At 37.6% G+C, this 26,968-nt stretch overlaps 1 protein-coding gene across 1 annotated transcript; it reads left to right on the top strand.

Moving 5' to 3' along the window:
• Positions 1–255: 255 nt before the first annotated feature.
• LOC132126765 (ataxin-7-like) lies at positions 256–26,968 on the top strand. The gene is made up of 13 exons (XM_059538243.1): positions 256–334; positions 5,410–5,619; positions 5,780–5,848; positions 15,946–16,050; positions 20,313–20,547; positions 20,698–20,972; positions 21,095–21,177; positions 23,222–23,490; positions 23,640–23,832; positions 23,948–24,069; positions 24,151–25,025; positions 26,418–26,560; positions 26,659–26,968. Exons 2-13 carry the CDS (start codon positions 5,418–5,420, stop codon positions 26,674–26,676), a joined length of 2,589 nt encoding a protein of 862 aa, XP_059394226.1. The 5' UTR covers positions 256–334; positions 5,410–5,417; the 3' UTR covers positions 26,677–26,968.

The raw sequence follows: 26,968 nt of genomic DNA, 5'->3' as shown, positions 1-26,968 counted from the left end.
GGGCTCTCAGATGGTTAGCCGCGGATAGTCGTTATTGGATTGGATTACTCTGTAGCTATGGGCTCTTCCATAAGAAGATCTTGAGCTAGTAAAACTGTAGAGAAGAAAGCCACGGGCCTTAGGCTCCTCTGTCAAAAAAACAAACGGCTAATTCCCTAAACTGTGATTATTATACACTGAGTATTAAAACAATGCTGCTAATATTAATCTGCCCCTTCATCTGTTTCCTTGCTGCAGATTCCCTCACCAACTTGGGTGGCAGTCTGGAATCACCATAGCTGATGAGGATCTACTTGACTTGACCAGTTTTGTTGCCATTTTTACTTTTGACAAGGTATGAAATAATATTATGTCAAAAATGTGATAATGAATATATCATTCTAGGTTTTATTTGATTCAACTTAAGGGCATATTTTATTCATTTCACAATTTCTAAACATATTCCTTTTTAACAACTCGTCATTTTTAGTCCATTACAAGTATTACTGTCTACAAAAAAGGAATAGTTCACCCACAAACTAAAATTAGCTGGAAACGCACTCGCCCTCATGCCATCCAGATTTGTTTCTTTATCAGAACAGATTTGGAGTAATTTACAGTCCCTCCAGGATTTCACAATTTTTTTGTGTGATTTTTGCGTTCGAAATGATAAAGATTTTGCTGCGGCTTTTCTCAAAATTTGCGGCATGTTTAATTGTTTTGCAGTGAAAATATACCACAGAGAACATTCTTCTAACACTGTTATGACTTCGAGAACCGCTGTAAGTCTCCAGACTAACATTTGAGGACACTAGCACCGGTGCCATTAAGTTCTACAGAAGGTGGCACAAGAACCTGACAGTAAAGCACTCTCCCTAATCACACATGTACATCTCGGATGCATTTACATATGCAAGATGTATTTTTAAGAGTGCTTGTTCATCTGCAGTACGTCTCTGAGATGTTTCCTGTCAGATGTCAAATAGACATTTATTAGAATGCATGTAAACTGCTTCTGAGATGTTTATCAGAGTATACAGCAGAGGATTCCCAGATCTTTAGCAGACTTCTTACACCTGTAATAAATATATTACATCTCATAAAATGTACTTTTATAACTGTCATTCATAATGTCTAAATATAATTTAATGATTACAAAAATATATACAGTACAGACCAAAAGTTTGGACACACCTTCTCATTCAAAGAGTTTTCTTTATTTTCATGACTATGAAAATTGTAGATTCACACTGAAGGCATCAAAACTATGAATTAACACATGTGGAATTATATATGGAATTATATACATAACAAAAAAGTGCGAAACAACTGAAAATATGTCATATTCTAGGTTCTTCAAAGTAGCCAACTTTTGCTTTGATTACTGCTTTGCACACTCTTGGCATTCTCTTGATGAGCTTCAAGAGGTAGTCACCTGAAATGGTCTTCCAACAGTCTTGAAGGAGTTCCCCGAGAGATGCTTAGCACTTGTTGGCCCCTTTGCCTTCTGTCTGCGGTCCAGCTCACCCCTAAACCATCTCGATTGGGTTCAGGTCCGGTGACTGTGGAGGCCAGGTCATCTGGCGCAGCACCCCATCACTCTCCTTCTTGGTCAAATAGCCCTTGATGCCTTCAGTGTGACTCTACAATTTTCATAGTCATGAAAATAAAGAAAACTCTTTGAATGAGAAGGTGTGTCCAAACTTTTGGTCTGTACTGTAGGCTATATTAGGGAGTGGAAATGGCCTATAAGTACTTATCTTTAGCCATCTACTAGTGGTCATTTAATATATATTTTTTATTATTTTTAAATAAGTGTTTGCTTTCCTACATTATAAAACTTTTTAAAAGTTTTATACATGGGGGAAACCTATGAAGGATGAACAAATATTGTCACATTAAAAATAACTTACAATTTTGGTAATACTAAAAGCATTGAGGTGCTGGAAAAAGACTCAAAAAACACTCAAAAACATTAAACCATTTCTGCCACAAGTTGTTCCTGTGGTTTTACTGTTAAATCCATGGTGAATGGTGGAGATTTTGTTTATTGAATGATGTTTTTCCTGGTTTCCACATCAGTGGCGTTTGTTCTGATATCTGTAGCTTTAACAGAATTCTTCGCTGAATTTGAATGCTTCTCAAAAGATTTAACAGAGATGTTAATGATTCTGTGGGGAATTCGACTACTTTCTTCACTTTACGGTGTCACGTGATCAAGATCACACCGTGGCTGCGGCTCGAGCAGATAAACGGTCTCCGCAGCCCGAACTAGTAACGCAGATGCATTCCACTTTCGGTTTGTTTATCCAATGTAGCTCTTGTAAATCGGTCATGATGAGAACGCAAGGCCTTTCTGTGACTGAATGCACATTGCGATGACGTCACGGGACGCTTATAAGCCCAAATTACGCTGAAAATATGTGGCAATTATGAAAATATGCGGTCTTTTGCGAAAATTGCAGACAAGTTCTTGATTTTGCGATAAATTCAGCGATCGCAAAATCACGAAATCCTGGAGGGAATGAATTTAGCTTTGTCACTTGCTTACCAAAATAATCCTCTGCAGTAAATGGGTGCCATCAGTACAAGACACTTCAGTCAGTCAATTCATGTCTTATGAAGAAGTGTTTGTAAGAAACAAATTTATAATTAAGAAATGTTTATTTGTTGCTTATGGGTGAAATTTCACAGTACATATTTATCTGCTGATTCAGACGAGACAACTTTTTCACGGGAGAAAACAATATTATGGATAGATGACTCATCTTTTAACTAGAAGCAACATTTTGTTAAAACATCTCGATGGATTTGTTTCTTGCAAACGCACTGCATTTCACTTCACAAGCCATTAATTGATGAACAGGAGTCATGTGGATACTTGTGGATCATTGTGATGTTTTTACCAGATGTTTGAACTCTCAGTTTGTAAGTAATGCTAAATTTCTCCAAATGTGTTCCAATAAGCAAACAAAAATCTTGGCTTGCCTGAGGGTGAGTAAGTTTCAGCAAATTTTCATTTTTGGGTGAGCTGTTCATTTAATGGACTATGGCAGTAAATTTTTAGTAGATTCATATTGTAAAACTGTAGTCTAAAAAAAAAAAACCCCGGTTTAAGGACTTGAATACACTCAAGCAGGGAAAACAGAGTAAATCCTATTAATCAAAATATTTTTGCAGTAGGTGTTCTGCAAATCGTATATACTGTGCTTAACACATTAGGCAATGACTGCATAAAGCACACATTTGACTTGAAGCTATTTTGCATCCGATTAAAACCTGTTTGCCTCCATTATCTGTTCTTATTCTAGATGAATTGCCCAGACATACTTGATTGTACAGTATATGAGACACATTCTTGCAAGTGGCTAAATGGCTAAGTATAGCCTAGAATTTATTTGCCATTGTCTGTGCTCCAAAATGTGATTCATAACATATGGCTGATCAGAGTACATTAATTTTAGAGCACGCAAAAGTGTGGACATTGTTTGTTGATACTTAATGACATAGTTTTTAACTATACCTCTAACTTTATCAACCAGATTGTGTTTGTAAAAAGTTGGCAAAGTTTGGCAAAGATTTGCAGCCATGCTGCAACTGAGTCAGACTGTTATTTAGATAAATTACTGTGTTGAAAATCTAGATATGATAATACCAGTGACAAAACAATGCTCAGTGCATCAAATTATTAATCCATGGCTGTCATTAATTTTTTTTGTTTTTTTTGTTTTTTTTTGTGAACAGAGTTGTTTTGTTCCTTGGATAGCCTGATGTAACAAACTGCATGCATTTAAAAAAAATACTGAAAGTCCTTTTGTGTTTTATTTCTGGTCACAAATGTAACCAGCGGGATACCACAGAGTCTATTTATTCATCAGTGTGCTTAGAAAGTTGCAAACAATAAGCACTTCTTGTCTAAACGGAATGATGATCCAAGAATAAAAGCATGTTTCTTTCAACTTTTACTTAGCTTTTTAATGTAACTGTGAATCAGCCACAATGGGACTCTGGGTTTTCTTACTGGTCATGAGTGTGACCCATGTCATGGTTACATGTAGTGTTAACAAGTTTTAAATGAAGTAATCTTAAAGGGTTAGTTCACCCCAAAATAAAAATTATGTCAATAATTACTAGTTACAGTCGTCCGCCATTTTAGAGAGTATCAAAACACATACACACACTTTCCCCAATGCATAAGCAACGCTGATTACGCAGATTACGTTCATCCGCTCGCTTTCCACCCGAATGTAAACAATGCTGATTACGTCGAATACGTTCTTGGATGCTCTCCAAAATGGCAGAAGATTTGACAGAAATTGTTATTTTTGTTTTCTTTGCATACAAAACTTATTCTCATAGCTTCGCAAAATTTAAGTTGAGCCACTGATTTCACATAGACTGTTTTACCAATGTCCTTACTACATTTCTGGACCTGGGGACAATACAGTTTTGTTGCTGTCTATGGAGATTTAGAGAGCTCTCCGATTTCATAAAAAAGATTCTTAATTTGTGTTCTGAAGATGAACGAAGGTCTAACGGGTTTGGAATGATATGAGGGTGCGTAATTAATGACAGTATTTTCACTTTTTAAATTAACATTTTATTCACCCTCATGGTTTTCCAAACCTGTAAGTGGTTTCTTTCAAAAATATTTTGAAGAATGTAATCAAACCATTGACTTGAGATTTTGGGTGAGCTATGCATTTTATGATGCAATAATTAAATAATAATAATAATAGACCATTTAAATATAATCTAAATATTTAAGTATGTCTTAGATATAGTAGTTGTATCTGTATGTATTGTTTCACGTGCTTCCTTTCAGGGGATAAACTGAAATGAAACAGCTCTGGTCTTGTGACTTGTGTCATGCAAAAATGATCACATGAAATCAAGACATAGACAATATATTTTAGACCCCTCAATCTAAGAAAACAACAACCAAAAAAACGCCACATATTGGTCAGAGATAGTACTGGGGGATTAAATAGGTTAGCATTTGTTGTAGGTCAAACAAAGTCGTTCAGAGGAGCAGGCGTCATGTTTTTCTCAAAAGTAGGATCTTATTTATTGTCCAGTGGCTGGTTTTCTTTTTTGTCTACGTCGGTATTAGACAATTGATTCACCTTTTAAATGGAAACCTATAATATGTGTGACGGCATAATATGGTAAACATTTCTCCACACACGCAAGTGAAACCCAGATCTCCTCACTATTAAGCACGTACGCCTTAGAGAAAGAAAGTTTGGAGGTCGTTCTTCAACTTTTATCTGTAATCTGCTCTTAATGTACGTTTCGAGACGTGCCGCCTAGTGCAGCACGCATCAGGGGAACCAAAGACGACCGAATCGTGTATTCGGCTCAATGTCATTCATTGAAGGAATCCGCTCGGCCACCTTAAGCGCTCACTGCTGTGTTGTTACATTGTAGCGGAAAGAATGTCGGAAAGGGCCGATGATGACGTCAGGGGGGGGCAGCAGCAGCAGCAGCGCAGAGCGGCCAGGCAGCTGAAGCAGCGGGGAGAAGCCTCCACAGCAATGGCGACTGTTGCGGAGCGCAGATCCCTGCCTAGTCCTGAAATAATGCTGGGACAGCCTTGGAACAGCTGGGTCGATGCTGTGAAACTCTACGGGAGCGACGGTGAGTTGATCGGCCGCCGTCGGCCATTGCGTTACAGCGGGCAGCCGCGTCAGATCGCGAGCTTTTGCCTGATTGCGTGCAGTTTTGAAATATTAAGAAACGCGAGAACAAGCCAGCAAGTGTAACTATTTATGTAACGACATCCAAATCGCTTCCTCAGGTAAAGAATTGGAGGAAAGTTTGAAAGAGTGCGGGAAAAATCGCGAAGCCATGAGACTCTGCAGAGACGGTAAGTAGTATTGCTTTCTCTGGTCAAAGGTGTGTTTTTGTTTTGGTGCTGTGTGCACACTTTTCACTCACCGGCACGCCGTGAAACAAGTGCAGCTGACTTTTGACACAACTACCCATGAAAACTCTGCTATTACGATAGTCACGAGCGTTTAAAACGAGCTCTTGTTTGGGTGTTTACATAGGCAGTTCTGTAGGAACATTAGTTACCGTACAGCTATGAGTTGCATGTTAGAACTTGCGAGTTTGAATTGAAATGAAAAGAAAGTAGCTGAAGTAGAATACATGCTATATGCGTGTAATTGCCATGCTTGAAATGATATAAATGTGTTCAAACAGCTATATGACATTTGATTAGAAACCTACATGCATAAAATCTTTGGGTAAATCAACCATTTCTTACACTAATTGTTTAAATGTCAGAATTATGAAATCTAAATCATATGTAGAATTATGTTTCTGGACACCTCAGCGACCTTTTTTTTAGCTCGTATAATGCTCAGTTCAATGTTTCATATATATTTATTTAATAATTATTCATTAACTAGCTGCTTCATGTCAAAGTCCTGATCACCCTGCTTTTTTCCTTTTTTTGGCAGAATTATGAAATCTGAATTATGTAGAATTATACATATTTATTACACTGTATTTTTATTGGTTTTATTTAAGTACTGTTGTAATAAGTAGGGAAATCTAAAAATGGAGAGGTCAGGGTTTTTTTTTTTTAGTGTTCCCAGACCCCTCAGCAACCTTTTTTTAACTCATATAATTTCAGTTCAGATCAATATTTCATCTATATTTAATATTTTTTTTGTTAACTAGCTGCTTCATGTCAAGGTCCTGATTTTATTTTGCTATAATTAGCAGCTAATTTTTTAACTCTTATTTATGTGTGTAATGGTCAAGGTTGTTGTCGATCAGATTTTTTTACATCTTACAGTGGATATCTTGGCTGTTCTTATGAATCTATTTTATGTGGATCATTCAAATAGATCTTCACTTTATACTTAGTTGCCATGAAGTGTATAAACATGTCATCACCAGGCCCTTTTCTCGTTCCTTTTCTGTTAATATAGGAAACATGAGATACTGTACCTGTCAGGGCATTTATCTAACAGTGCATTTGCTTTGACAAACAATAGAGCTATCATGTGCACCACTGCTTCATTGCACAATTTAGAGTGAATTGGTTACGTCTGGGAAGACCCAAAGTCGTCGCACAGTGATCTGTCAGATATATCAACCTTAGGGTTACATGGGTTGAAAAACAACACCTTTTTGCCTGTATGGGCTGAAATCATTGCTGTTTTTATGTTGAGCTTTAATTAGTGTTTTCTATTTAAATTAAGATTTAATTTTAAACAGATCTTTTCTTAGGTCAGAGTAAAGCCAACACATCTTTATTAAGACTTTAGTTTCCGTTTCAGCATTGTATATGCCTAAAAATAGTTATGTGTGAGGATGTATTTAAAGCAGCGTATGTTGTGCTGTATATATGGACGTTATTACTTCTATGCTTCAGCTTAAGAGCACTACATGTTATTGTATAGTCAGGAACGGGGTGTTCAGTCCGGCCTGCAGGATGATTTAAGAAAAAAAGAAAAGAAAATATCCTTAAAACATACATGTATTGTATCGATATAATATCATCTATCGAAAAGAAACATCTCTCGAAAAATCTTCTATTATGTTCCACAGAAGAAAGTAATTCAGACTGGTTTGATACAAAATGTGCATGAGTAAATAATAGAAAGTTTTTGGGTGAACTGTCATTTTAAAACTTGATTATCAGCTGAAGCTGAACAGTATTGAAAACATAGACAGGTACATGGAAGAATATAAGGGTTGAAAATTGAACGTCACGTTTCGGTTTTCCCTGAATGATTATTAGAGATACTGTATTAATACTAGTGTAACGTTGCCGGTGGCAGACTGAGATGCAAGCCTGTTAGTAAAAGGAGTTGTACAATTTCCTTGTTTAACTATAATTGTCTAAATATGCGGTTTTAGAAAGCTCGTTAAAACTGAATTAACAAACTAAAGGTATCCACCAATTGAAGTCACTGATTTGCACTGTTTCTTTTTCAAAATAATCTAATAACTATTTGACTATTATTTCCTAATTATCAATTGTGTATGTATATGAAATCAAGTGCCTCTGGTTAGGGAAATTTTACTTCAAATTGCCTTTTGTTGTACTTCATTATTTGTTATTATAAGAACCATAAAAATGATTCTGGACTTGAAGGTCCAGAATAGCTAACCATGTGTTGATCATGCAGGAAATAAAAAAAAATATATATCACTCCTGATCTACAACCTAATGCTAAGAGAAAATTCTCAATTTCCACAGAGAAAATGCTTAGCTAGATGACTAATCTAACCAGTGTGCCTAATTCATTTCTTGACAATCTCTCATAAACTGCAAAACTTACTTGGTTGAAAGTGTTTGATCATCTGGTTCAAAGGTGATGGAGGCCAGAGGTTGTGATAGGGCTTATCATGAACTTAGATGGAACTGTTATTTAGATTCTGTAACATTTAAAATAAATTATTTAGTCAATTCATGCACATACACTAACAATTGGGGTCAGTAAGATAAAAAAAAAATATTTTCTAAACATGAGAGAAAGCTGTAGCCGACCCTACCTCCAGCCACGCCCCTCGCCAAGACTTTTCGGGACGCCGCAAGTGGCTGGTCCGAGGACATTACCACAAAAGCCCATTAGTCGCGAACCCTTATGCCAGCATTTCCTGTCACTGTTTAAGTTTAGGAATAAAGACTTCTATAGCCGTTGGGATATGAATCTTGTATGATTTTATTTATTTTATTTTTTATATTGATATTCCATTTTTGACAATTGATACAGTATCACCAAACAATATCGTGATACTCACGTGTATCGATATTTTCCTACACCCCAAATTATTTTCTTTCAAAAAATTACTGACCAAGAACATTTGACAGATAGTGTGTTTTTAAATGTTGGATTTCAGAAGGACAGAAAAAAAAAAAAAGTTTGGTTTAATGGGGAGCCAGTTTTGGAAAAGGATGTATATTAGGGTTGCACGGATAGACGATAGTATCGTGTATCGACGGTAGTCAGAGATATTGACATAAGCAGATTTCTCTGTCGATAATCAAGATTATATTAGGCTCATTCTCCTATTAATGTATTAGATTATAATAATAATAACTATGACTATTTTCATTAGGCGGCTTATTACAATTCGGCTATCAAACTGCCCAGCTGTTTTACCCCAGCACTACATTTCACACACACACACACACACATACACACACACACACACAATGCGAGCGCACAATAGAGGATTAGAGCCTGAAGAAGAAGTTGTAAGGCTTTGACTCGGATAACTCGTTAAATCCATGAAATGAAAGAGATAGAAAATGAGGAGTTGGTGTCCCACACATTTAATGGCTGGTACACGACAACGCGCTCTTTTCATACATGAGAGTTTAACTTTTTCTTGGTGTTACAAATAAAGTAAAGACAAAATAATAAAAAGGCAGCAGAGCGAACTTCTCATCCATAGTGGTTCTCACGTAGTCCTTCTCTTAAAGACTGATCACTTATAACACACACTATGTGGTGATGATGTAGAAGGACTACGTGAGAACCACTATGGATGATAAGTTCGCTCTGCCGCCTTGTTATTATTTTAATGCACACAGCACTATAATGTGATGCATGCACAATACGTTTTGGCCATTACAAAGTCTCCATCCACGAACAGACGTACATCGTCTGCAGATATAAGGTATTTCATTGCACTTTAACAAGTAATCTGAACGGTCTATATGTGCAATATTTTACTTGCCCTCACTAACTGAGTTTAATGCCACAGTTATGTTAGAATGCATCTCATTCTTGTTTCTGTGGCGGTGCGTCAGACGCGTCATGAGGCGTGCGGTCCGGATCGCTGTATGACTGTACAGTTCAATTCAACTTTACTCCAAATATAATACTTTATATTTAACGTGTTCGTTAATGCCCAATATTAGTGTTAAACTGCTGGACTTTAAATGAAATCTACTATTGATTTTCACCGTTGACTGATTCTGCAGAACATTTAGACTGATAACTTCCGTGCGCAGATGCGGCAAATTTGTCACAGGACACGCGATAAGACAGTTGCGTCCGACTATATATGAACTAGCTGTTTAAATACAGTATTTTTAAATTTAACGTTAGTTTATCAGTATGTTTGAAAGTATATTTTTTTCGATTATTGGTGATTCCATAGGCTCTCTCTCACGCACCTGCGCGGTTTAAAACACCAAACTGTTTTGCTATGACAAGAACAAAGTGTCTCTCTCTTGCTCCACACATGCACGATAATATTGTGTATCGTCGATCTCACGGGCTGATGATATGATGATCTGAAAAATGACCATATCGCCCAACACTAATGTATATAACATTAACAGATTACCAGTCCTCGTTTTCATTTTCAAAAACCACCTGAACCAGCGGGATCGGAGATATTGTACCTCCAGAAGCTGGTGTTCCCTCAAACACACGCATATAAACAGTGGAACACTATATTTTGCACATGCACGATTGCTGTATGTTAATCAGTGAAAGGTGACTGAATGGAGAGATGTGTAGTGAGGATCTTGCAGCTCTTCACCAAGCGGGGGAAAAGCGAGCGGGGAGGATACACAGACACGAGTGTGTTCGTGCACTGGGCTTCTAAGAGCTTCTCTACCTAGATTGTTTATCAATGACAATGAAAGGGATGTTTAAATTATCCACTCAAAGTCTCTCACTCTCTTTTCCTGTCGCTCCCTCTCACCTTATCGCCATCTCTGTCTCTCTCGCTTTGTCACAATCTCTTCTTCTCTCCCTCTTTTCTGTCTGCTTCATTTTCGTATCCATAGCTTTCTTCCGCATCTCCATTCTCTCTCTTTCAGCACATTCTTTCTGTCCTCCACTTCCTCTCAGACCTGAGATGCATGATTAGAAGACACTAGAATATCTGTGGTTTTCATGTCAAGTCAACCCGGCTCTGATGGAGTGAGCATCTCTGATATGCTGTCATAAGCACGTTGTTGTCTAATGTTGGGATTGATACCCGGAGGAGAGCTAAGGCTCAGATTTTATTTCGATGTTAGACCGGAAAGCTCATTTGAAATTTTTAAAGGACACCATCCTCCTCATGTTCTTTGAAATTGATGTTTCTCTCTTTAGGAATCCCTCAAAGCTGTAGTTAAAAATATAGCATGTAACCTTTAAGGCTACTCCTGAAAATAGGTCCTTAGGCCCAACTACCCATTTGCATTTGTATAGTTTGATTGTATGAGAAATATATCAGCATTTTCTTGTTCAGGTCATTGTGCTGCCTTGTGTAGTAGTGACTTCCTATTTAAATGCACCTTGCCAACTGAGATGACTTGACTGTGCATCAACATCTGTGTTTCTGTGAACATTTCCCACGGGAAAATCCCCACAATATATATAAATTATAAGACGCTTTTTAGTAAATCATACGAAGTCTATATGCATACAACAGATGGGAATCTTTGTTTGGTTGATGCGTCGTGTCTTACTTATTTGAGTATATTTAATATAATTAGTTAAACTAACTTACAGACCTAGTTTCAATAATATGGAGTGTATATACATATAATGTAATACTACATATATTTATTTTTAAAGAAATGAATACTTTAGCAAGTGACAGTATAAACTTTTGAATAAACATTGTTACAAAAAACTATTTCAAATAAATGCTATTCTTTTCAACTTCCTGTGCATCAAAGAATCCTGAAAATAATAATTATTTATTTCCATTAAAATATTAAACAGCACAACTCTTTTAACACTGGTCATAATAAATGTTTCTTGAGCAGCAAATCAGCATATAGAAGGATTTCTGAAGGATCATGTGACACTCAAACTGCGGTAATAGCTGCTGTCGTGCCTTCGAGAAATTAAACTTTGCCATTACGAGAATAAATTAAAATGTAAAATATATTAAATCGAAAACAGTTGTTTTAAATTGTAATATTACGACTTATTACTGATTTTGTAGTATATGCAGCCTTGGTGAGCATAAAAGAGCACTAAAAAAGTCATTTAGACGACAAACTTTTAAAAGTTCACCTATGACATGCTGATAATTTCATATTTCATCTGCAGACATTTTCATAAATCGCTTTACATACATCTAACACCAGAAACTGATATTTGTTAAAGTTATAATCATGTAGCCTATTTAACCTTTTCAGATGACACTTCTGCTTTTGAATAGTTTTTTTTTTTTTTTTAATTAACACCGATCAGTTAGAATTGCACAAAAGGTGCTGTTTTAATTGATGTTGAGTCATCTAGTCCTTTTTATGTCCAATGAAACTGCTAAATATCAGTCTGTCATATACTGGCATATCTATAACTGATAAAATGACTAGATCTAGGTTTGCAAACAGGTCACTTGGCATCAGGACAGCTGTGGATTAAAAAACCCTAGCCTTGGCTATCTACTTCTTGATGGTGATCTTTTGTGAATTCCTAAAGAGGCTGTTTATCCTGATTGGTGGTGATTACTGTTAGAAGAGCACAGGTACACCCAGGTGATGCTGAAGATTTGATGGCATCTTTTCAGGCGGTGATGTTTTATGGAGTGTCCTTGTGTCCTTGGAGTTGCAGTGGAACAGCGGCCATATCCCTGCTCCTTTCCCCTCATTTAATCACTCACACTAATTAACCTACTGGCTCTCAGACTAATGGACAGTTAGTGCCTCTCTGAGCTTCACATCAGCCAACAAAAGACTTCTTAATATTATGCTTGCAGCTCATTTATGCCTTGAGTTAGTTTTTTATGAAGTGATTATAACTGGTGTTGCAAGTTTTTTAATGTGAAGATATATTGTCAGTGCATCTGCTTCCAATATCTAACCCAATGAAAGAAGGTAGGAGACACGTTACTTGAGGAGAGAGATGGAGAAAAGGGGATTATGATGCAAGCCAGAATCAAAAACATGTTTCCTGCATGTGCATCAAGACTGCAAGGCCACAGTTCCATCCCAAACACATTCTCAGAACCATGGTGACAGATCAGAGCTTCTAGTATTTTATTTTTATTTTTATGATTAGTCTGAAAAAGGAGACAAGCCAGAATCGAATCTGCATCTGTTGCGTAAGCACCACAACTCAGCAAGCAAAAATGCTAGGTCACGGTTCATACTGAAGACCATTTTCAGTGTTATGATAAATAAATGTTCTCATAGCATTAAGTTCAAAAGGACATGATAGAATCAAACCCAAATTTGCTGCTTGAGCTTCAAGGCTCCATTTGTCAACTGCTAGGCCACGTTTCATACAAACACATTCTCAACACCATGGTGAATATCTGATCTTGAAGATTTTTTCTTAATATTTCAGAAAAGAAGAAAGCTGCATGTCTTGCACCAAGGCTCAACATGTCAACTGCTAGGTCATGTTTCAGATTAAAACTCACTTTCAGTGCAATAATAAATAACAGATTTTATGGTATTTTTCTCAATGAATAGTTCAAAAAGATGGACATGCACTAGAATGTAAATCTTGTAACATCAGCTAGGATCAAAAACAGTTTTATCGTAAATAACAGATTTGATCTATAAAATACATACATTTTTATCTATAAAATGTATTTAAAATGTTGTTAAATAGAAAAAAAAAACAATGTGAAAAAACATTTAAACTGCATTTAAAAATTGCTTTTCTTGTTCATTTTTCATTGTGTAATAATTTTGTTTGCTAAACATTCGGTGTATCCCTAGTATAAATCAAGATATAAAAACATATATAGACTGTGATTTTGATGCTTGCACAAAGAAAACAGAAATAACGGCATTCAACAAAAATTTACTAATTTTGTCATTTTTGGGTGAACTATTCCTTTAAACAAGTAATGTTGTTTTCCCCAGTTTTTTTTTAGAGAATGGTCATTTGCTTGTTGTCAATTTCAAGACCGATCAAGTATTTTAGATGTTTTCTTAAAATGTCTGGAACAGGTAGTTTGCATTTGTAGCAAGGTCCGCATTAAGCCTCGCTTAAATAGCAGAGACTAAGAGTGATTTCTTTCTTTTTTTTTTTAATGTGCAGATATTTTTTCCACTGCTTTCATCTATTTTCAGTGCAGTTATTTGTGTGGTTTGGGTAGACTGCTTTCCACAAACTGCTGTCAATTCAGGGCACTTTCTAAAAGTATAAACCTTGAAAGCCAAATGCCACCTACTATACGGTTCTCCTCAGCTCACTTGTTTATCATCTTTCGGCCTTGCAGAAATTTCACAACTTTACAACTGCCACTCTTAATCTGCAATCTCACTTTCTTTCTTCTCCTCGTTCTCCCACTCAATTACTTTTCCTCACTCCCCAGGCAACCTTTGAAATGCTGGTGCGGTGGCTGGCTATCCCTTATCACTGATTTGTTTCCTTTTTTATGAAAACAGAGTAGCGCTGCTGCAGGTGACCCCATGCACCACATGAACTCGCCCAGACGCTTTTCCCAGAACATCCACAGAATGGCCCGGGTGGCCTCACCCGAACCGGGCTGTTGATAAACTGAACAGACAGAGTACAGAGTAGCGCTGCCCACATGACGCTTTTCCCAGAACATCCACAGAATGGCCCGGGTGGCCTCACCCGAACCGGGCTGTTGATAAACTGAACAGACAGAGTAGTGGACAGACACTGGTGTGCACTGTGGAAACAAGTTTTCTTAGGCATTTTGTGTGTGTATGATCTGATGGCAGATGAGGAATATTTAATTAAAGGTGCACTAAGCCATTTTTGCTAAACAATGTTTATATTTAAAAGCAGTAAAACAAACATGCCCATACCCCAACAGGACCTCGCCCCTATTTTCATTTGATACAAAAGCCAACACAGATAAGTTGTGTGAAACAAAGCAAAATCAACGTTACTCAAATAAAAAAAAAAAATACAATGTTCTCTCCAATGCTGGAAATCTGCTCCGATATTTACGCGAGTCCTACCTCTTGCCTGATCATAACGCTTCTTTTTAATGTTTTGTTCCTCTGATACTTTCCTCTTTTTTTTATCTTCCAATTCTCTCTATCTATAGTCGATCTGCTACTATCCATCTGTGCACTCAAATTGAGCGCTCTCTCCTCTCTATCATACAAGACATGCCCCTTACTGCTGATTGGCTGCAAGTGTGTTTTGGGATTAGGTCTGGCGCTGTGGTCAAAAGTGTTTTTTTTTTAAATTGCTTAGTGCACCTTTAAGGCTCTATTCACTGGTTAGGTCGATTATGCTGTGTGTCCTAATCAGGAGTAAAATGAATCTAGCGAGAAGTAATTTGTCTGTTCACAATAAGCAAGAACATGCAACCTGAACACATCTCTGTAATATACAGTATAGTTATTTGCAGCATGATTTTGATTTCATTTATTTAAAAATGTAGTTTAATGCACACTACCAATCAAAAGTTTACAACTGGTAAGATTTTTTTTCCTAAATGTTTTTTTTAAGTCTCTTATGATCACCAAGTCTGCATTTATTTGGTCAAAATACACTAAAAACTCCTGTCTTCAGTGTCACAAAATCTTTCAAGAATCATTCTAGAATGCTGATTTGATGCTCAAGAAATATTTCTTATCTATTTGTGCTATTTGTAACACAATACAAAAGTTTTTTGATAGAAAGTTTAAAAAAAAGTTAAAAAGAAACAGCATTTATTTGAAATGGAAATCTTTTCTAACAGTGTAAATGTCTTTAATGTCACTTTTGATCAATTTAATGCAATATGTCTGTTTTTCGAATTGGAAATTATCTATCTGTTTATTTGTTTTATTCAAATTCATTTTTTAATTATTATTAAATTGATATTTGATTTCTTCAAATATATCGTTTTTTTTAAAGACAGTTCAGAGTTATAGTTTTGAGAGATAGGATCATTCATTTTGTATTGTAAAGATTTTCTAATGAGCTAATTAATAATTTTGGCTTCTACAGTCATGCAAAGCTGAAAGTAGCAGCGTTGTTATAATTGTCTCATCGTGCTGTGTCAGAAGAACACAAAACATTGTGACCTGCTAACGAGTGTTTTGTCTGTGTTTTGCAGACATGCCCATCTTTGGCCAATGTCCTTCCCAGGATGACTTCTACTTGGTCATGTGCAGCCACTGCAGTCATGTAGTCAAACCCCAAGCCTTCCAAGCACACTACGGTAAGAACGTCGCCTTCTGTCCACGGCTGACTCGTTCTCTGTGTTTCTCTCACTTTGCTCTCCCTGCCATCTTCAATGGAGGTGTTTTAGAAAAATCTTATCTCACTCAAGGGAATTAAGACAGAAATCCTTCCCGCCCCCACCTCTGCTCTGCCTCAACTATCACAACATGAAGAGAGAAGAACTCAAGCCTTTGATACGCACCGCCAGAGTTCTGTTTACTATCCTCGAGTTAATATTTGATGTGCTCTTTTTAGTCGGCACGTCTGTGCTGTTTTATCCAATCTAGCACATGTAAAACCTCTTATAAGGCATCAGAAAATTTCAGGAAAAAATCACTTCCATTTCAGCACACCTCTGATCTGTGTTTTAAGGAAAATTACTTACTTGAGGATTTTATTTATTTATTTTTGAGCCGTTTAAAACGTGTCAGCAGTGGTTTAACGCTATAGCATTTAAGCACATGAACATTACAAATTTATCTTGCCAAAATGCTTTGAGCATTTTTGCACATTTCAAGAAAGTGCTCTCAATCAAATGTTTGTTTGTGTGTTTTTTAAGAGAGAGAAAACTCCTAATGGAGCTGGGGTGCTTTTCTTATTTATCAATCTCTGTTAAAAGTGGTTTCGTTCTTACTTTGATTTTAAAAATGTTTGGCCCAGTCAAGGTCTTTCTTTGTCCCAGCTGTTTCTTTAATTTCACCATAATTAACCTTGAACGAAAGTCTCTGTTACCAGATGCTGAGTCAATTTGTTTAAGATTCTGAAGTAATAATGGCTGGTTGACTTGGACTCGTTATTTCAGCATTGGCCACAAGAGGGAGCCAAAATGTCTTTAATAAATCCCAGTGGCAAATTGCTTTGGTGCTTTTTAGCATGCTGTAAAAATGATCAAAAAACCTTCTGATGTTAAGTGCAAATGGCTGTGTTTTAATTTACTCGCCATGTCTGCATATGCTGTGTGTTTCAAAATGAAGGAGCCACATTGTATGCGGTCATACTCTTGCATCTGGGCTGGTTTGCTTTGTGTCTGCCTAGTCACATCCAATGAAATGCAAAACAACTCAGGTTTAAGTTTTATCATATGCTGGCTTGTTTGTTATTTTTAATGCCATTTTCTCTGCCGTTTAGGTGTGATTTTATGGTCTTTCGATCTTTAGGCTTAAAGGGTTACTCCAGCCCAAAATGAACATTCTGTCATTAATCACTTACCTCCATGTCATTTCAAACCCGTATAAAAGCTTCGATCATCTTCAGAACAAAATTTAAGATATTTTGGATGAAATCCGAGAGGCTTTTCATCCAAAATATCTTAAATTGTGTTCCGAAGACGAACAAAGCTTTTACCAGTTTGGAACGACATGGGGGTAAGTGATTAATGACAACATGTTCATTTTGGGGTGGAGTATTCCTTTAATATCAAAGTTGTAGCAATATGTAATTAGGGATAGTATTTTTTTTAAGTCACAGTGCAAAACATAATTGCAACATTTGTAATTAAAAATACTAGCATACACACATTTGACATCTTCCTAATATGTGGATATTTTAGTTACTCTCAAAGCTACAAGTGTTGTTAAACTCTCTGCCTGGTGTACAAAGACATTCATGAACCATTAATGACACAGTGCAGCTGTTCATGGGCTATATCAGAACCCAAAATGAGACTTATTTGATTGGAAGATTTCCCATGGCCATAACTGAGTCCAAAAACATGTCACAGGACTGAGAATTTGTGCAGATTGTTAAAGTTGCGAGAGCCAAAACATGTCGACATCAGTGCACTTGATGCTCTGTTCAGCTTCCAGAAAATCAGTTTTTCAGGACGGCATTGATGTTTAAATATTCCACAGTATGATCTGTTTATTGCACTCAGACTGAGCCTGTGTGTGTGTGTGTGTGTGTGTGTGTGTGTGTGTGTGTGTGTGTGTGTGTGTGTGTGTGTGTGTGTGTGTGTGTGTGTGTGTGTGTGTGTGTGTGTGTGTGTGTGTGTGTGTGTGTGTGTGTGTATGTGTTTTTTATAGAGATCATCACAAAAACACTCACTCTAGTGTTGAAAGTTTTTTTTTTCTATGAACACTGGGACTCTTTTATTCTAGAAACTGAAAGATTAATGGGCAGATTAACTACGCAGACCATGAAACTTTTAAATGCTCAAGTGCTTGACTAATAGTGTAGGGAAGAATCTTGTTCTGGCAAGTTCTTATTCAAGATAAATCATAATGAGCTGTGGTACTAAAGTTGCAAACTACATAAGAATCTGCAGTCAGAAAGTTAAATACAGTTTTAAGATGACTTTTAAAAGGATTGGCCTTCATGTCTATTAAAACATCATATTTTTTATACATGTATTTAAATGTGCCATAGTTTTTAATATGTGTTTAAGATCTGCTTGTTGAACATTTGCATGTCGACGTTCTTGCAGGAGACGTTTGCTCATGATTATTATGATTATTTTATTCCCTTCTTAAATAAGAAATTAATTTGTATCCGCTTCAGTTTAAAATGGGCTCAAAACGTTCCCTTTGATTGAACTCGACCAGCTGACTGTATATTATTATTTTAACTGTACTATAACTACATTATGCATTTGTGGATATTGTGGGATTCTGCAGTCACACTGCATCTCAGTTGATTAGACCAGTATGCATATACAGTCAGGTCCATATATTTGGACACTGACACAATTTTCATAATTTCAGCTCTGTATGCCACCCGAACAGTATTAAAAAAATAAAACGATCAAGATGAAATTGAAGTGCAGACTTTAAGGTTTAATTTTCATACACAGTCCCTTCATTTTCAGGGGCTCGTATTTAATTGGACAAATAAATATAATCATAAATTAAATGTTAATTTTTAATATTTTGTTGAGAATCCTTTGCAGACAATGACTCATGGACATCATCAGAGACTGGGTTTCCTCCTTTGTGATGCATGCCAGGCCTGTACTTCAGCGGACTTCAGTTGTTGTTTGTTGGTGGGGATTTGTTCTCCATTTTTGAAAAAATTACAATATTTTTCATTTCTACTCTGTGCCAATGTCCACCCTTATCATCCTTCTTTTGCATGAGGCTATTGTTTTTGTGTTGGTAGTTCCCTGTGGTCATTTGCCAGGTGGCAGTATTTGGTGTACAGTTTCCTTACAACTATCCCAGATTGCTTTTTCAACATGGGCCGGAATAATACTATGGATTGCTGTGGTGTAATTGGGGCTTTATTGATTGGGACTTTGGTTACTCAAATTGCTGTTGGCCCACTTTCTCAGAGCAGTGACAACATCCCAAATAGCCACAAATAGCCACAAGCAAATAGCCACAAGCGTCTGTGAGAAATAAATAAGTCAAGGATTTTTTCATGGTGTCCTTTTTTATTTTTATTTATTTTTGGTGTTTTGCTGTAGTTTTATCAGCACAGATAAACACAGGCCAGACATAAGTCTAGACTGTGTGTGTGCACTTGTGTTTGCCCCCGGTTTGCTGGATGGCTTCGTCACAAACGCTGGGCCGGAGCAGCAGGACTGTGTGTGTGTTTTTGACAGGCAAGTATGCAGAGACCAGAGCGTTTGTTAGTGCAGTGGTTCACTCTTTTGACTAAATGCTCATGCACATTTGTGTCTTGTAATACAATAAGAGAGATCGCAAATGTGTGTATTTAGAAACAGAGAGTGTCTCTGTGTGTGTCTAAGTATTAATCTACTTGGCTTAACTACAGGTTAAATCAGCTACCCATTAAAACAGATGTCTTGGACAAAGTGCAAAGCCAGATGAAGATTTCTTAAGTCCAAAAATATGTCAAAACTCAGAAGTTAAGCATTTGTTTGCCCTTTGCTTTTATATATTCATTTATTGAAACTCAAAAAATGTTGTTCATTTTTATGTTACAGTCTGTAGATATCAGAGTCGTTATTTGTTAACTGGGGAAAAACGGCAACTTAATTTAAATCTTTAATACTCCAGAATTAACGAAAATGTAAAAATGCAAATAACTTTAAAGTAAAATATGTAGTTATCTTGAAACTATTTCAACCCACCTTAAAGAATGGAAATGCTATTAGTTGGCAAAAATGCTTGGCTTAAGAAATTGTAAATAGTTTTTTTTTATTGTAAAAGATATAAACTGTGGTTGTCTTAAAATATTAAACCAAATTGGAAAAAAAAATCCGAATAAAAATATAAACGTTATTGTTTATGTTTATTGGCTTTTGTAGTCAACATGTTGAGCATTCAAGGAGTAAAATTTTGTACATTTCTTAACCCTCAGAGAGAAGACACAGCTCCAGCAGCAAGCCCCCAGCCAGCTATGCCGCCCCTACTGCGTTTGCAAACTCTCGAAGTAAGGGCAGCCTTGGGGGTGGAGTCGGGTTCGGGAGTGGTAGTACACTTGCACGCCCCTCCGTTGTAAACAACAGCACCCCCACTAAAATCTTAAAATCAACCAAAGAGAAGCTGCCTCACCGGAAGCCTCACTTCCCCTATAGGGTGCCTCAAGAAGAGAGGTGTGTATGTGTGTTTTGATGGAGTGTAAGTGAATTTAATGTGTAAATCTGTTCTGATAAGCAGCCCATTCTTCCATAACACAAAAGATGTTATCTGAAGCACACCCACCTTTGGTACAATATAAGACTATTTATTTATTTGCCTTGCAGCCCAATCCCTACAGTCAAAGGTCCAGAGAAAGGTCTTGAGAAGGTCAATTGGAAGGTGGAATCTTCACCCAAACTCCCCCACGTGCCCACCTCTTCTTCCACTTCCTCCTCCTCTTCCTCCAATACTTTGTCAGGCCTTAACTTCCCCTCCATACCAAAGGCTTCACAGGTGGCCTCTGGTCAGATTCCCAATGGAAAGGGCCACCTCTTGTCCCAAGACAAGAAACAGGACAGCAGCAGTGCCATTAGCAGAAGACCCTTGTACAAGAGACAAGGTGAATGTTTATACCCTCTGCTGCTATTGTTATGTCACAGAAAATTCTGAGGGGAAAATTATTATTTATTTATTCATTTGTTTTTTACTTGTGTGTTCTGTTACATTTTTTCCTTAAATCAGAGCGAGAGTTTAATCCAGATGTCCATTGTGGGGTTATGGATATGACAGCACGTAAGCCATGCACAAGATCCTTAACATGCAAGGTATGTCACCTCCTACACTTTGAAATATATTTTGAGTTGGAATTAAGACTGCACTTTGGACATTTTAATCCCATACAAATAGGCATTTAATATTTTTGTTTCTACAAATAATCACTGTAAAAAATAATAATAATAAGCCTAGATGTTATACTGTAATTTATTGTATTTTTTGAGTATTCCCCTAACAATATAGCAATGTAGTGCCAATAATATAACAAAAAAATTAAGATCAGATATTTGAATTTATTTTTGAACACATTATATATAAATTAATATAACAATATAGCATTAATACAAGTAGGCTATATACAGGTGCTGGTCATATAATTAGAATATCATCAAAAAGTTAATTCTAATTCCATTCAAAAATTAAATTCATTCATTACACAAGGACCGATATATTTCAAATGTTTATTTCTTTTAATTTTGATGTTTATAACTGACAACTAAGGAAAGTCTCAAATTCAGTATCTAAGAAAATGAGAATATTGTGAAAAGGTTCAATACTGAAGACACCTGGTGCCACACTCTAATCAGCTAATTAACTCAAAACACCTGCAAAGCCTTTAAATGTTCTCTCAGTCTAGTTCTGTAGGCTACGCAATCATGGGGAAGACTGCTGACTTGACAGTTGTCCAAAAGACGACCATTGACACCTTGCACAAGGAGGGCAAGACACAAAAGGTTGTTGCAAAAGAGGCTGGCTGTTCACAGAACTCTGTGTCCAAGCACATTAATAGAGAGGTGAAGGGAAGGAAAAGATGTGGTAGAAAAAAAGTGTACAAACAATAGGGATAACCGCACCCTGGAGAGGATTGTGAAACAAAACCCATTCAAAATGTGGGGGAGATTCAAAAAGAGTGGACTGCAGCTGGAGTCAGTGCTTCAAGAACCAATATGCACAGACGTATGCAAGACATGGGTTTCAGCTGTCGCATTCCTTGTGTCAATCTGTTTTTGAACAACAGACAGTGTCAGAAGTGTCTCGCTTCAAAAAGGACTGGACTGCTGCTGAGTGGTCCAAAGTTATGTTCTCCGATGAAAGTAAATTTTGCATTTCCTTTGGATATAAGGGTCCCAGAGTCTGGAGGAAGAGAGGAGAGGCACACAGTCCATGTTGCTTGAGGTCTGTGTAAAGTTTCCACAGTCAGTGATGGTTTGGGATGCCATGTCATCCGCTGGTGTTGGTCCACTGTGTTTTCTGAGGTCCAAGGTCAACACAGCTGTATTCAAGGAAGTTTTAGAGCACTTCATGCTTCCTGCTGCTGACCAACTTTATGGAGATGCAGATTTCATTTTCCAACAGGACTTGGCACCTGCACACAGTGCCAAAGCTACCAGTACCTGGTTTAAGGACCATGGTGTCCCTGTTTTTAATTGGCCAGCAAACTCGCCTGACCTTAACCCCATAGAAAATCTATGGGGTATTGTGAAGAGGAAGATGTGATAGGTCAGACCCAACAATGCAGAAGACCTGAAGGCCACTATCAGAGCAACCTGGGCTCTCATAACACCTGAGCAGTGCCACAGACTGATCAACTCCATGCCACGCCACATTGCTGCAGTAATTCAGGCAAAAGGAGCCCCAACTAAGTATTGAGTGCTGTGCATGCTCATACTTTTCATTTTCATACTTTTTAGTTGGCCAAGATTTCTAAAAATTCTTTCTTTGTATTGGTTTTAAGTGATATTCTAATTTTCTGAGATACTGAATTTGGGATTTTCCTTAGTTGTCAGTTATAATCATCAAATTTAAAAAAAAAAATAAACATTTGAAATATATCAGTCTGTGTGTAATGAATGAATATAATATACAAGTTTCACTTTTTGAATGGAATTAGTAATATAATTAGAATATTCTAATTATATGACCAGCACCTGTGTGTATATATATATATATATACGTGTGTGTGTGTGTGTGTGTGTGTGTGTGTGTGTGTGTGTGTGAGCTTTAGGACCTCCCTAATGTTCAGATTTATTTGAATATATGAACCAAACATTTAATTGTTTGTCTGAACTGTTACATACCCCCTTTTATCCACAGACACATTCCATAAGCCAGAGGAGGGCGGTGCTCGGGCGACGGCAACGCTTTGACACGCTTCTCGCTGAGCACAAGAGCAAAGCACGTGACAAGGAGCTGCAGTTCAGGTTGGACCCTTCACACCCAGCACCCCCTCTCAGGGACCCTCACCCTCCCCCCTCCCGCATCTCACAAGACCTTCACCCGGCCTCCCATGGCAATGGCACTGCCGATGCCACTAAGCCTTTGCCCCACAGCAAACCCAAACCTCATAATTCAGGGCTTCCACGGTGAGTTGCTTCCTCCTGTTTTTCCACTATTTACTCTAAACCAGTTTCCTTTTGATTGATTAGCCAAATTTGTTATAGACCTCCAGTTGTTTTTTGTTCAGCTGGTTGACAACGAAGGCAAATGTTAAGGTGCTTTTCTGTGTCTTTAGACTCAACAGCAGTAACTCTCATAGTGGAGGAGACCCAGCCATGGCCCATGACCAGGCCCACCATTCTCACCCAGCCCCTGTTGGCACAGAGACCAGCCACCTCTCCAGTGATGAGGGGGAGAACGAGGAGAGAGAGGAGGCCACAGAGAAACTGGACTGCCATTATTCAGGTTACCACCCACGACCAGCTGCTGTAAGTATAAGAAACCTTGTGATCTTAAAGCCATCCACTTTAAAATAGGTTTGAGCCAACCTTGATCTGAGAATGTTCAGGACCAAGTACAAATTCTTTTTCTGCCTCTCATCAGTTCTGCACTTTTGGAAGTCGATTGTACGGTAGAGGTTGTTACGCGTTCGACCGACGCTGGGATCAAGTACGTTGCGCTCTCACCACCATGTTTGACAAGCATGTCAACTCACAATTGTGGAAGTAAGTGTGTTGAGACCCTTTCCACTTCTCCATTTCTCCATTAAACAAAATCCTTATTATGACTTCTTGCATTTACTTTAGGAAAATCCCTCTGGCGATGGAGAACTCAGCAACAACAGTGACAACATCTCACCGGACAAGCACAAACTCCCATTCTTCCTCATCCTCCTCCATGTCTGCAGGGTTTCTCAGCTTGTCCTCACCACCGCCTTATGACAGCAAGCCAGTCCTGTCATATGGCACCACCCTGAACGCCCGCTCTTCTCCACAAGCCTCCTCCACTGAGCAGCCCGCCTACAGTAGCACTTCTAGACAAGTGTCAGCCTCATCACCCCAGATGCCTTCAGCCCACTCGTCCTCGCTACCCTCATTGGGCTCCAACAGACCCCTTAAATCCCGATCTGGTACAAAGTCCTTTAAGGCTCGGGAGCCATCCTCCAGCCTAAGTAACTCTGTCATCAAGGGCAGTACCAACAGCAGTGCTAGCATCAGCGGTAGTCTCAGTTCAGGCAAGAAGCGGAAAAATAGTTCCCTGCTTACCACCCATAGCACTTACACCTCTGACTCTTTCTCATCCTCATCATTTAAGAAGAACTGTGCGGTAAACTCGGGCAGCCTTGGCAGTGCCTACCACACATCGTTTGCCTCCACCCCCTCTTCATCTTCATCATCATCAACGTTGTCATCATCCCACAGCGGGGTTTACAGCGTGGGGGTAAATTGCACCCCAGGCAGGGCCAACTCTTTGAGCTTGAAGCAGGATTCGACAGGACGTGGCCCTCCCTCAGGCAGTCCAGCTGAGTCCATTAAACGCATGAGCGTAGTGATGAACAGCAGTGACTCCACCCTCTCCCTCGGGCCATTTGTTCACCAGAGCAGCGATCATCATGCAGATTCACGTCTGGAAGCCAAAAGGAGGAAGGGCTCACCTGGCTCTAGTAGCCTCAACAGCACAGGTGCATAAACCTTGTTTTTTACTTATTTATTGTTTTAATCCAGATTCCCATTTCATTTCAGATTCAGATTTAATTTCAGTTAGTTTTAATCTGGTTTCTGTTTAATCATATTTTGGTTTCAGTCCAGTTTGTTTAATTTCAATTGAGTTCTAATACTATTTACTATTATTCCAGGTTCTTTTTAATTTCTTTAAACTTGTTTTTATTTCAATTTAGGTTTTTTGAAACCATTCATTTGGTTTATTTATTTTTTGGATTCAAATGAGTTTGTTTCCGTTTACTTTTCAGTTTTAATCCAGATTTATGTATGAAATTTAAGTATTAATCCAGTTTCAGTTTCATTCCAGTTTTAATTTGGTTTCTGTTTTAATCTTAATTTTAGTTTTAATCCCATTATGTTTAATCTCAGTTTAGTTTTGTTCTGGGTTCAGTGTCATTTCACATTAGTATCAATCCCTTTTTTTCGTCTTTTAGTTTTCATCCAGTTTCTATTTCAGTTCATTTTAGTATTAATTCATTTTCTGTTACAGAAATTGGTAGATTTATTACAAGTAGATTTAATTTGGTTTCTGTTTTATTTCGGTTTATTTTTAATCCAGTTTCTGTTTCACTTTAGTGTGAATCAAGTTCTAGGTTCAAATTAATGACTTTGATCTGGTTTCTTTTTAGCATTTATACATTTTCTATTTCAGTTATTTAATTTTGCTCTCTGCTTAAATTCAATTTAGTCTCAATCTAAATTTTAATTTCTTATCAGTTTGGCTTGTCATTTTTTCCCATTGTGTCCAATGTCAATTTAGTAAAAATCTATTTTTTTTCTATTTTATTTCCATTTAGTTGTGATCTGGTTTCTGTGTCATTTCACATTAGGATCATCCCCATTTCTGTTTCATCTTTTAGTTTTGATCTAGTTTCTATTTCACTTAATTTTAGTGTTAATCCAGTTTCTGTTTAAATTCCAGTTAGATTTAATTTGGTTTCTGATTTATTTCAGTTTAGTTTTAATCCCATTATTTTTTTTTTTATCTGATTTTAGTTTTGATCCGATTTCTGTTTCACTTTGGTGTTAATCCAGTTTTAGATTCTGGCTTTTGTTTAGTTTTAGACAGTCCAATGCCTTTTTAGTTTTTATCCATTTTCTGTGTAATTTCAGTTAATTGAATTTAGCAGTTTTTTTACACTTCACCACTCTTCAAAGTTTACTTCAAAACTGAACAGAGATCATACAGAGCTGTCAGACTGATTAATCTAACTTTTTTAGCATTTACATTATTGTTTAAAGTCCTAAAACACTATGAGCCCAAAATCACTTGTAGACTTGACATTATTATATGCCGTTTGCTTGATTTCAAAGTGCTGTCTCTTATTCAGATTTTGTAACGACTTTGACAGTGTCTGGAGCAGGAGCGGGAGGAGGACAAGGTCCTGGCAGGCCCAAAATGGCCAAGTCTCCATCAATCAACAACATCCACAGCAAGCACGCTCGCTCTATACCTGGACCTCCAGGGCTCCCTAACAATTCACTCATACATCAGGTTAGCTTGTTTTCCTTCCCTGTTTTAGTTTAGAATGTAATATCGTCTCTTTCCTCTTATGACATTAAATTTCCGTACTTTTGTGTGTTTTCCCATAGCCAAAGGCTCGTCCCTGACACAGGTGAGGAGGCTCTGAGCATGCTGAGCAGTAGGCTGGACCCAGAGCTCCCTCAGCCCCCTCATGTCACTCTGCACGAGGCCTTCTTTTTCTCTTACTCTTCCCACAATCCTCAGGGTGGAATGCACACTGGGTGGCCCATTGATGTCCTTCGTGAGGATTTCCTCCCAAAGCCATGCAGGGGCACTCTCCGGGGATAGGATAATAAGCCAGAGAGATACAGTTCTCCTGTCGGAGGTTATAATGAATCTATACAATGCACCATTGGGTACAAAGCCTGCTGCGTAGAG

Source organism: Carassius carassius, chromosome 44 (genome assembly GCF_963082965.1).
Source record: "Carassius carassius chromosome 44, fCarCar2.1, whole genome shotgun sequence".
Taxonomy (NCBI): domain Eukaryota; kingdom Metazoa; phylum Chordata; class Actinopteri; order Cypriniformes; family Cyprinidae; genus Carassius; species Carassius carassius.
The sequence above is the reverse complement of the archived record's forward strand: the minus strand, read 5'-3'. Positions and strand labels throughout refer to the sequence as shown.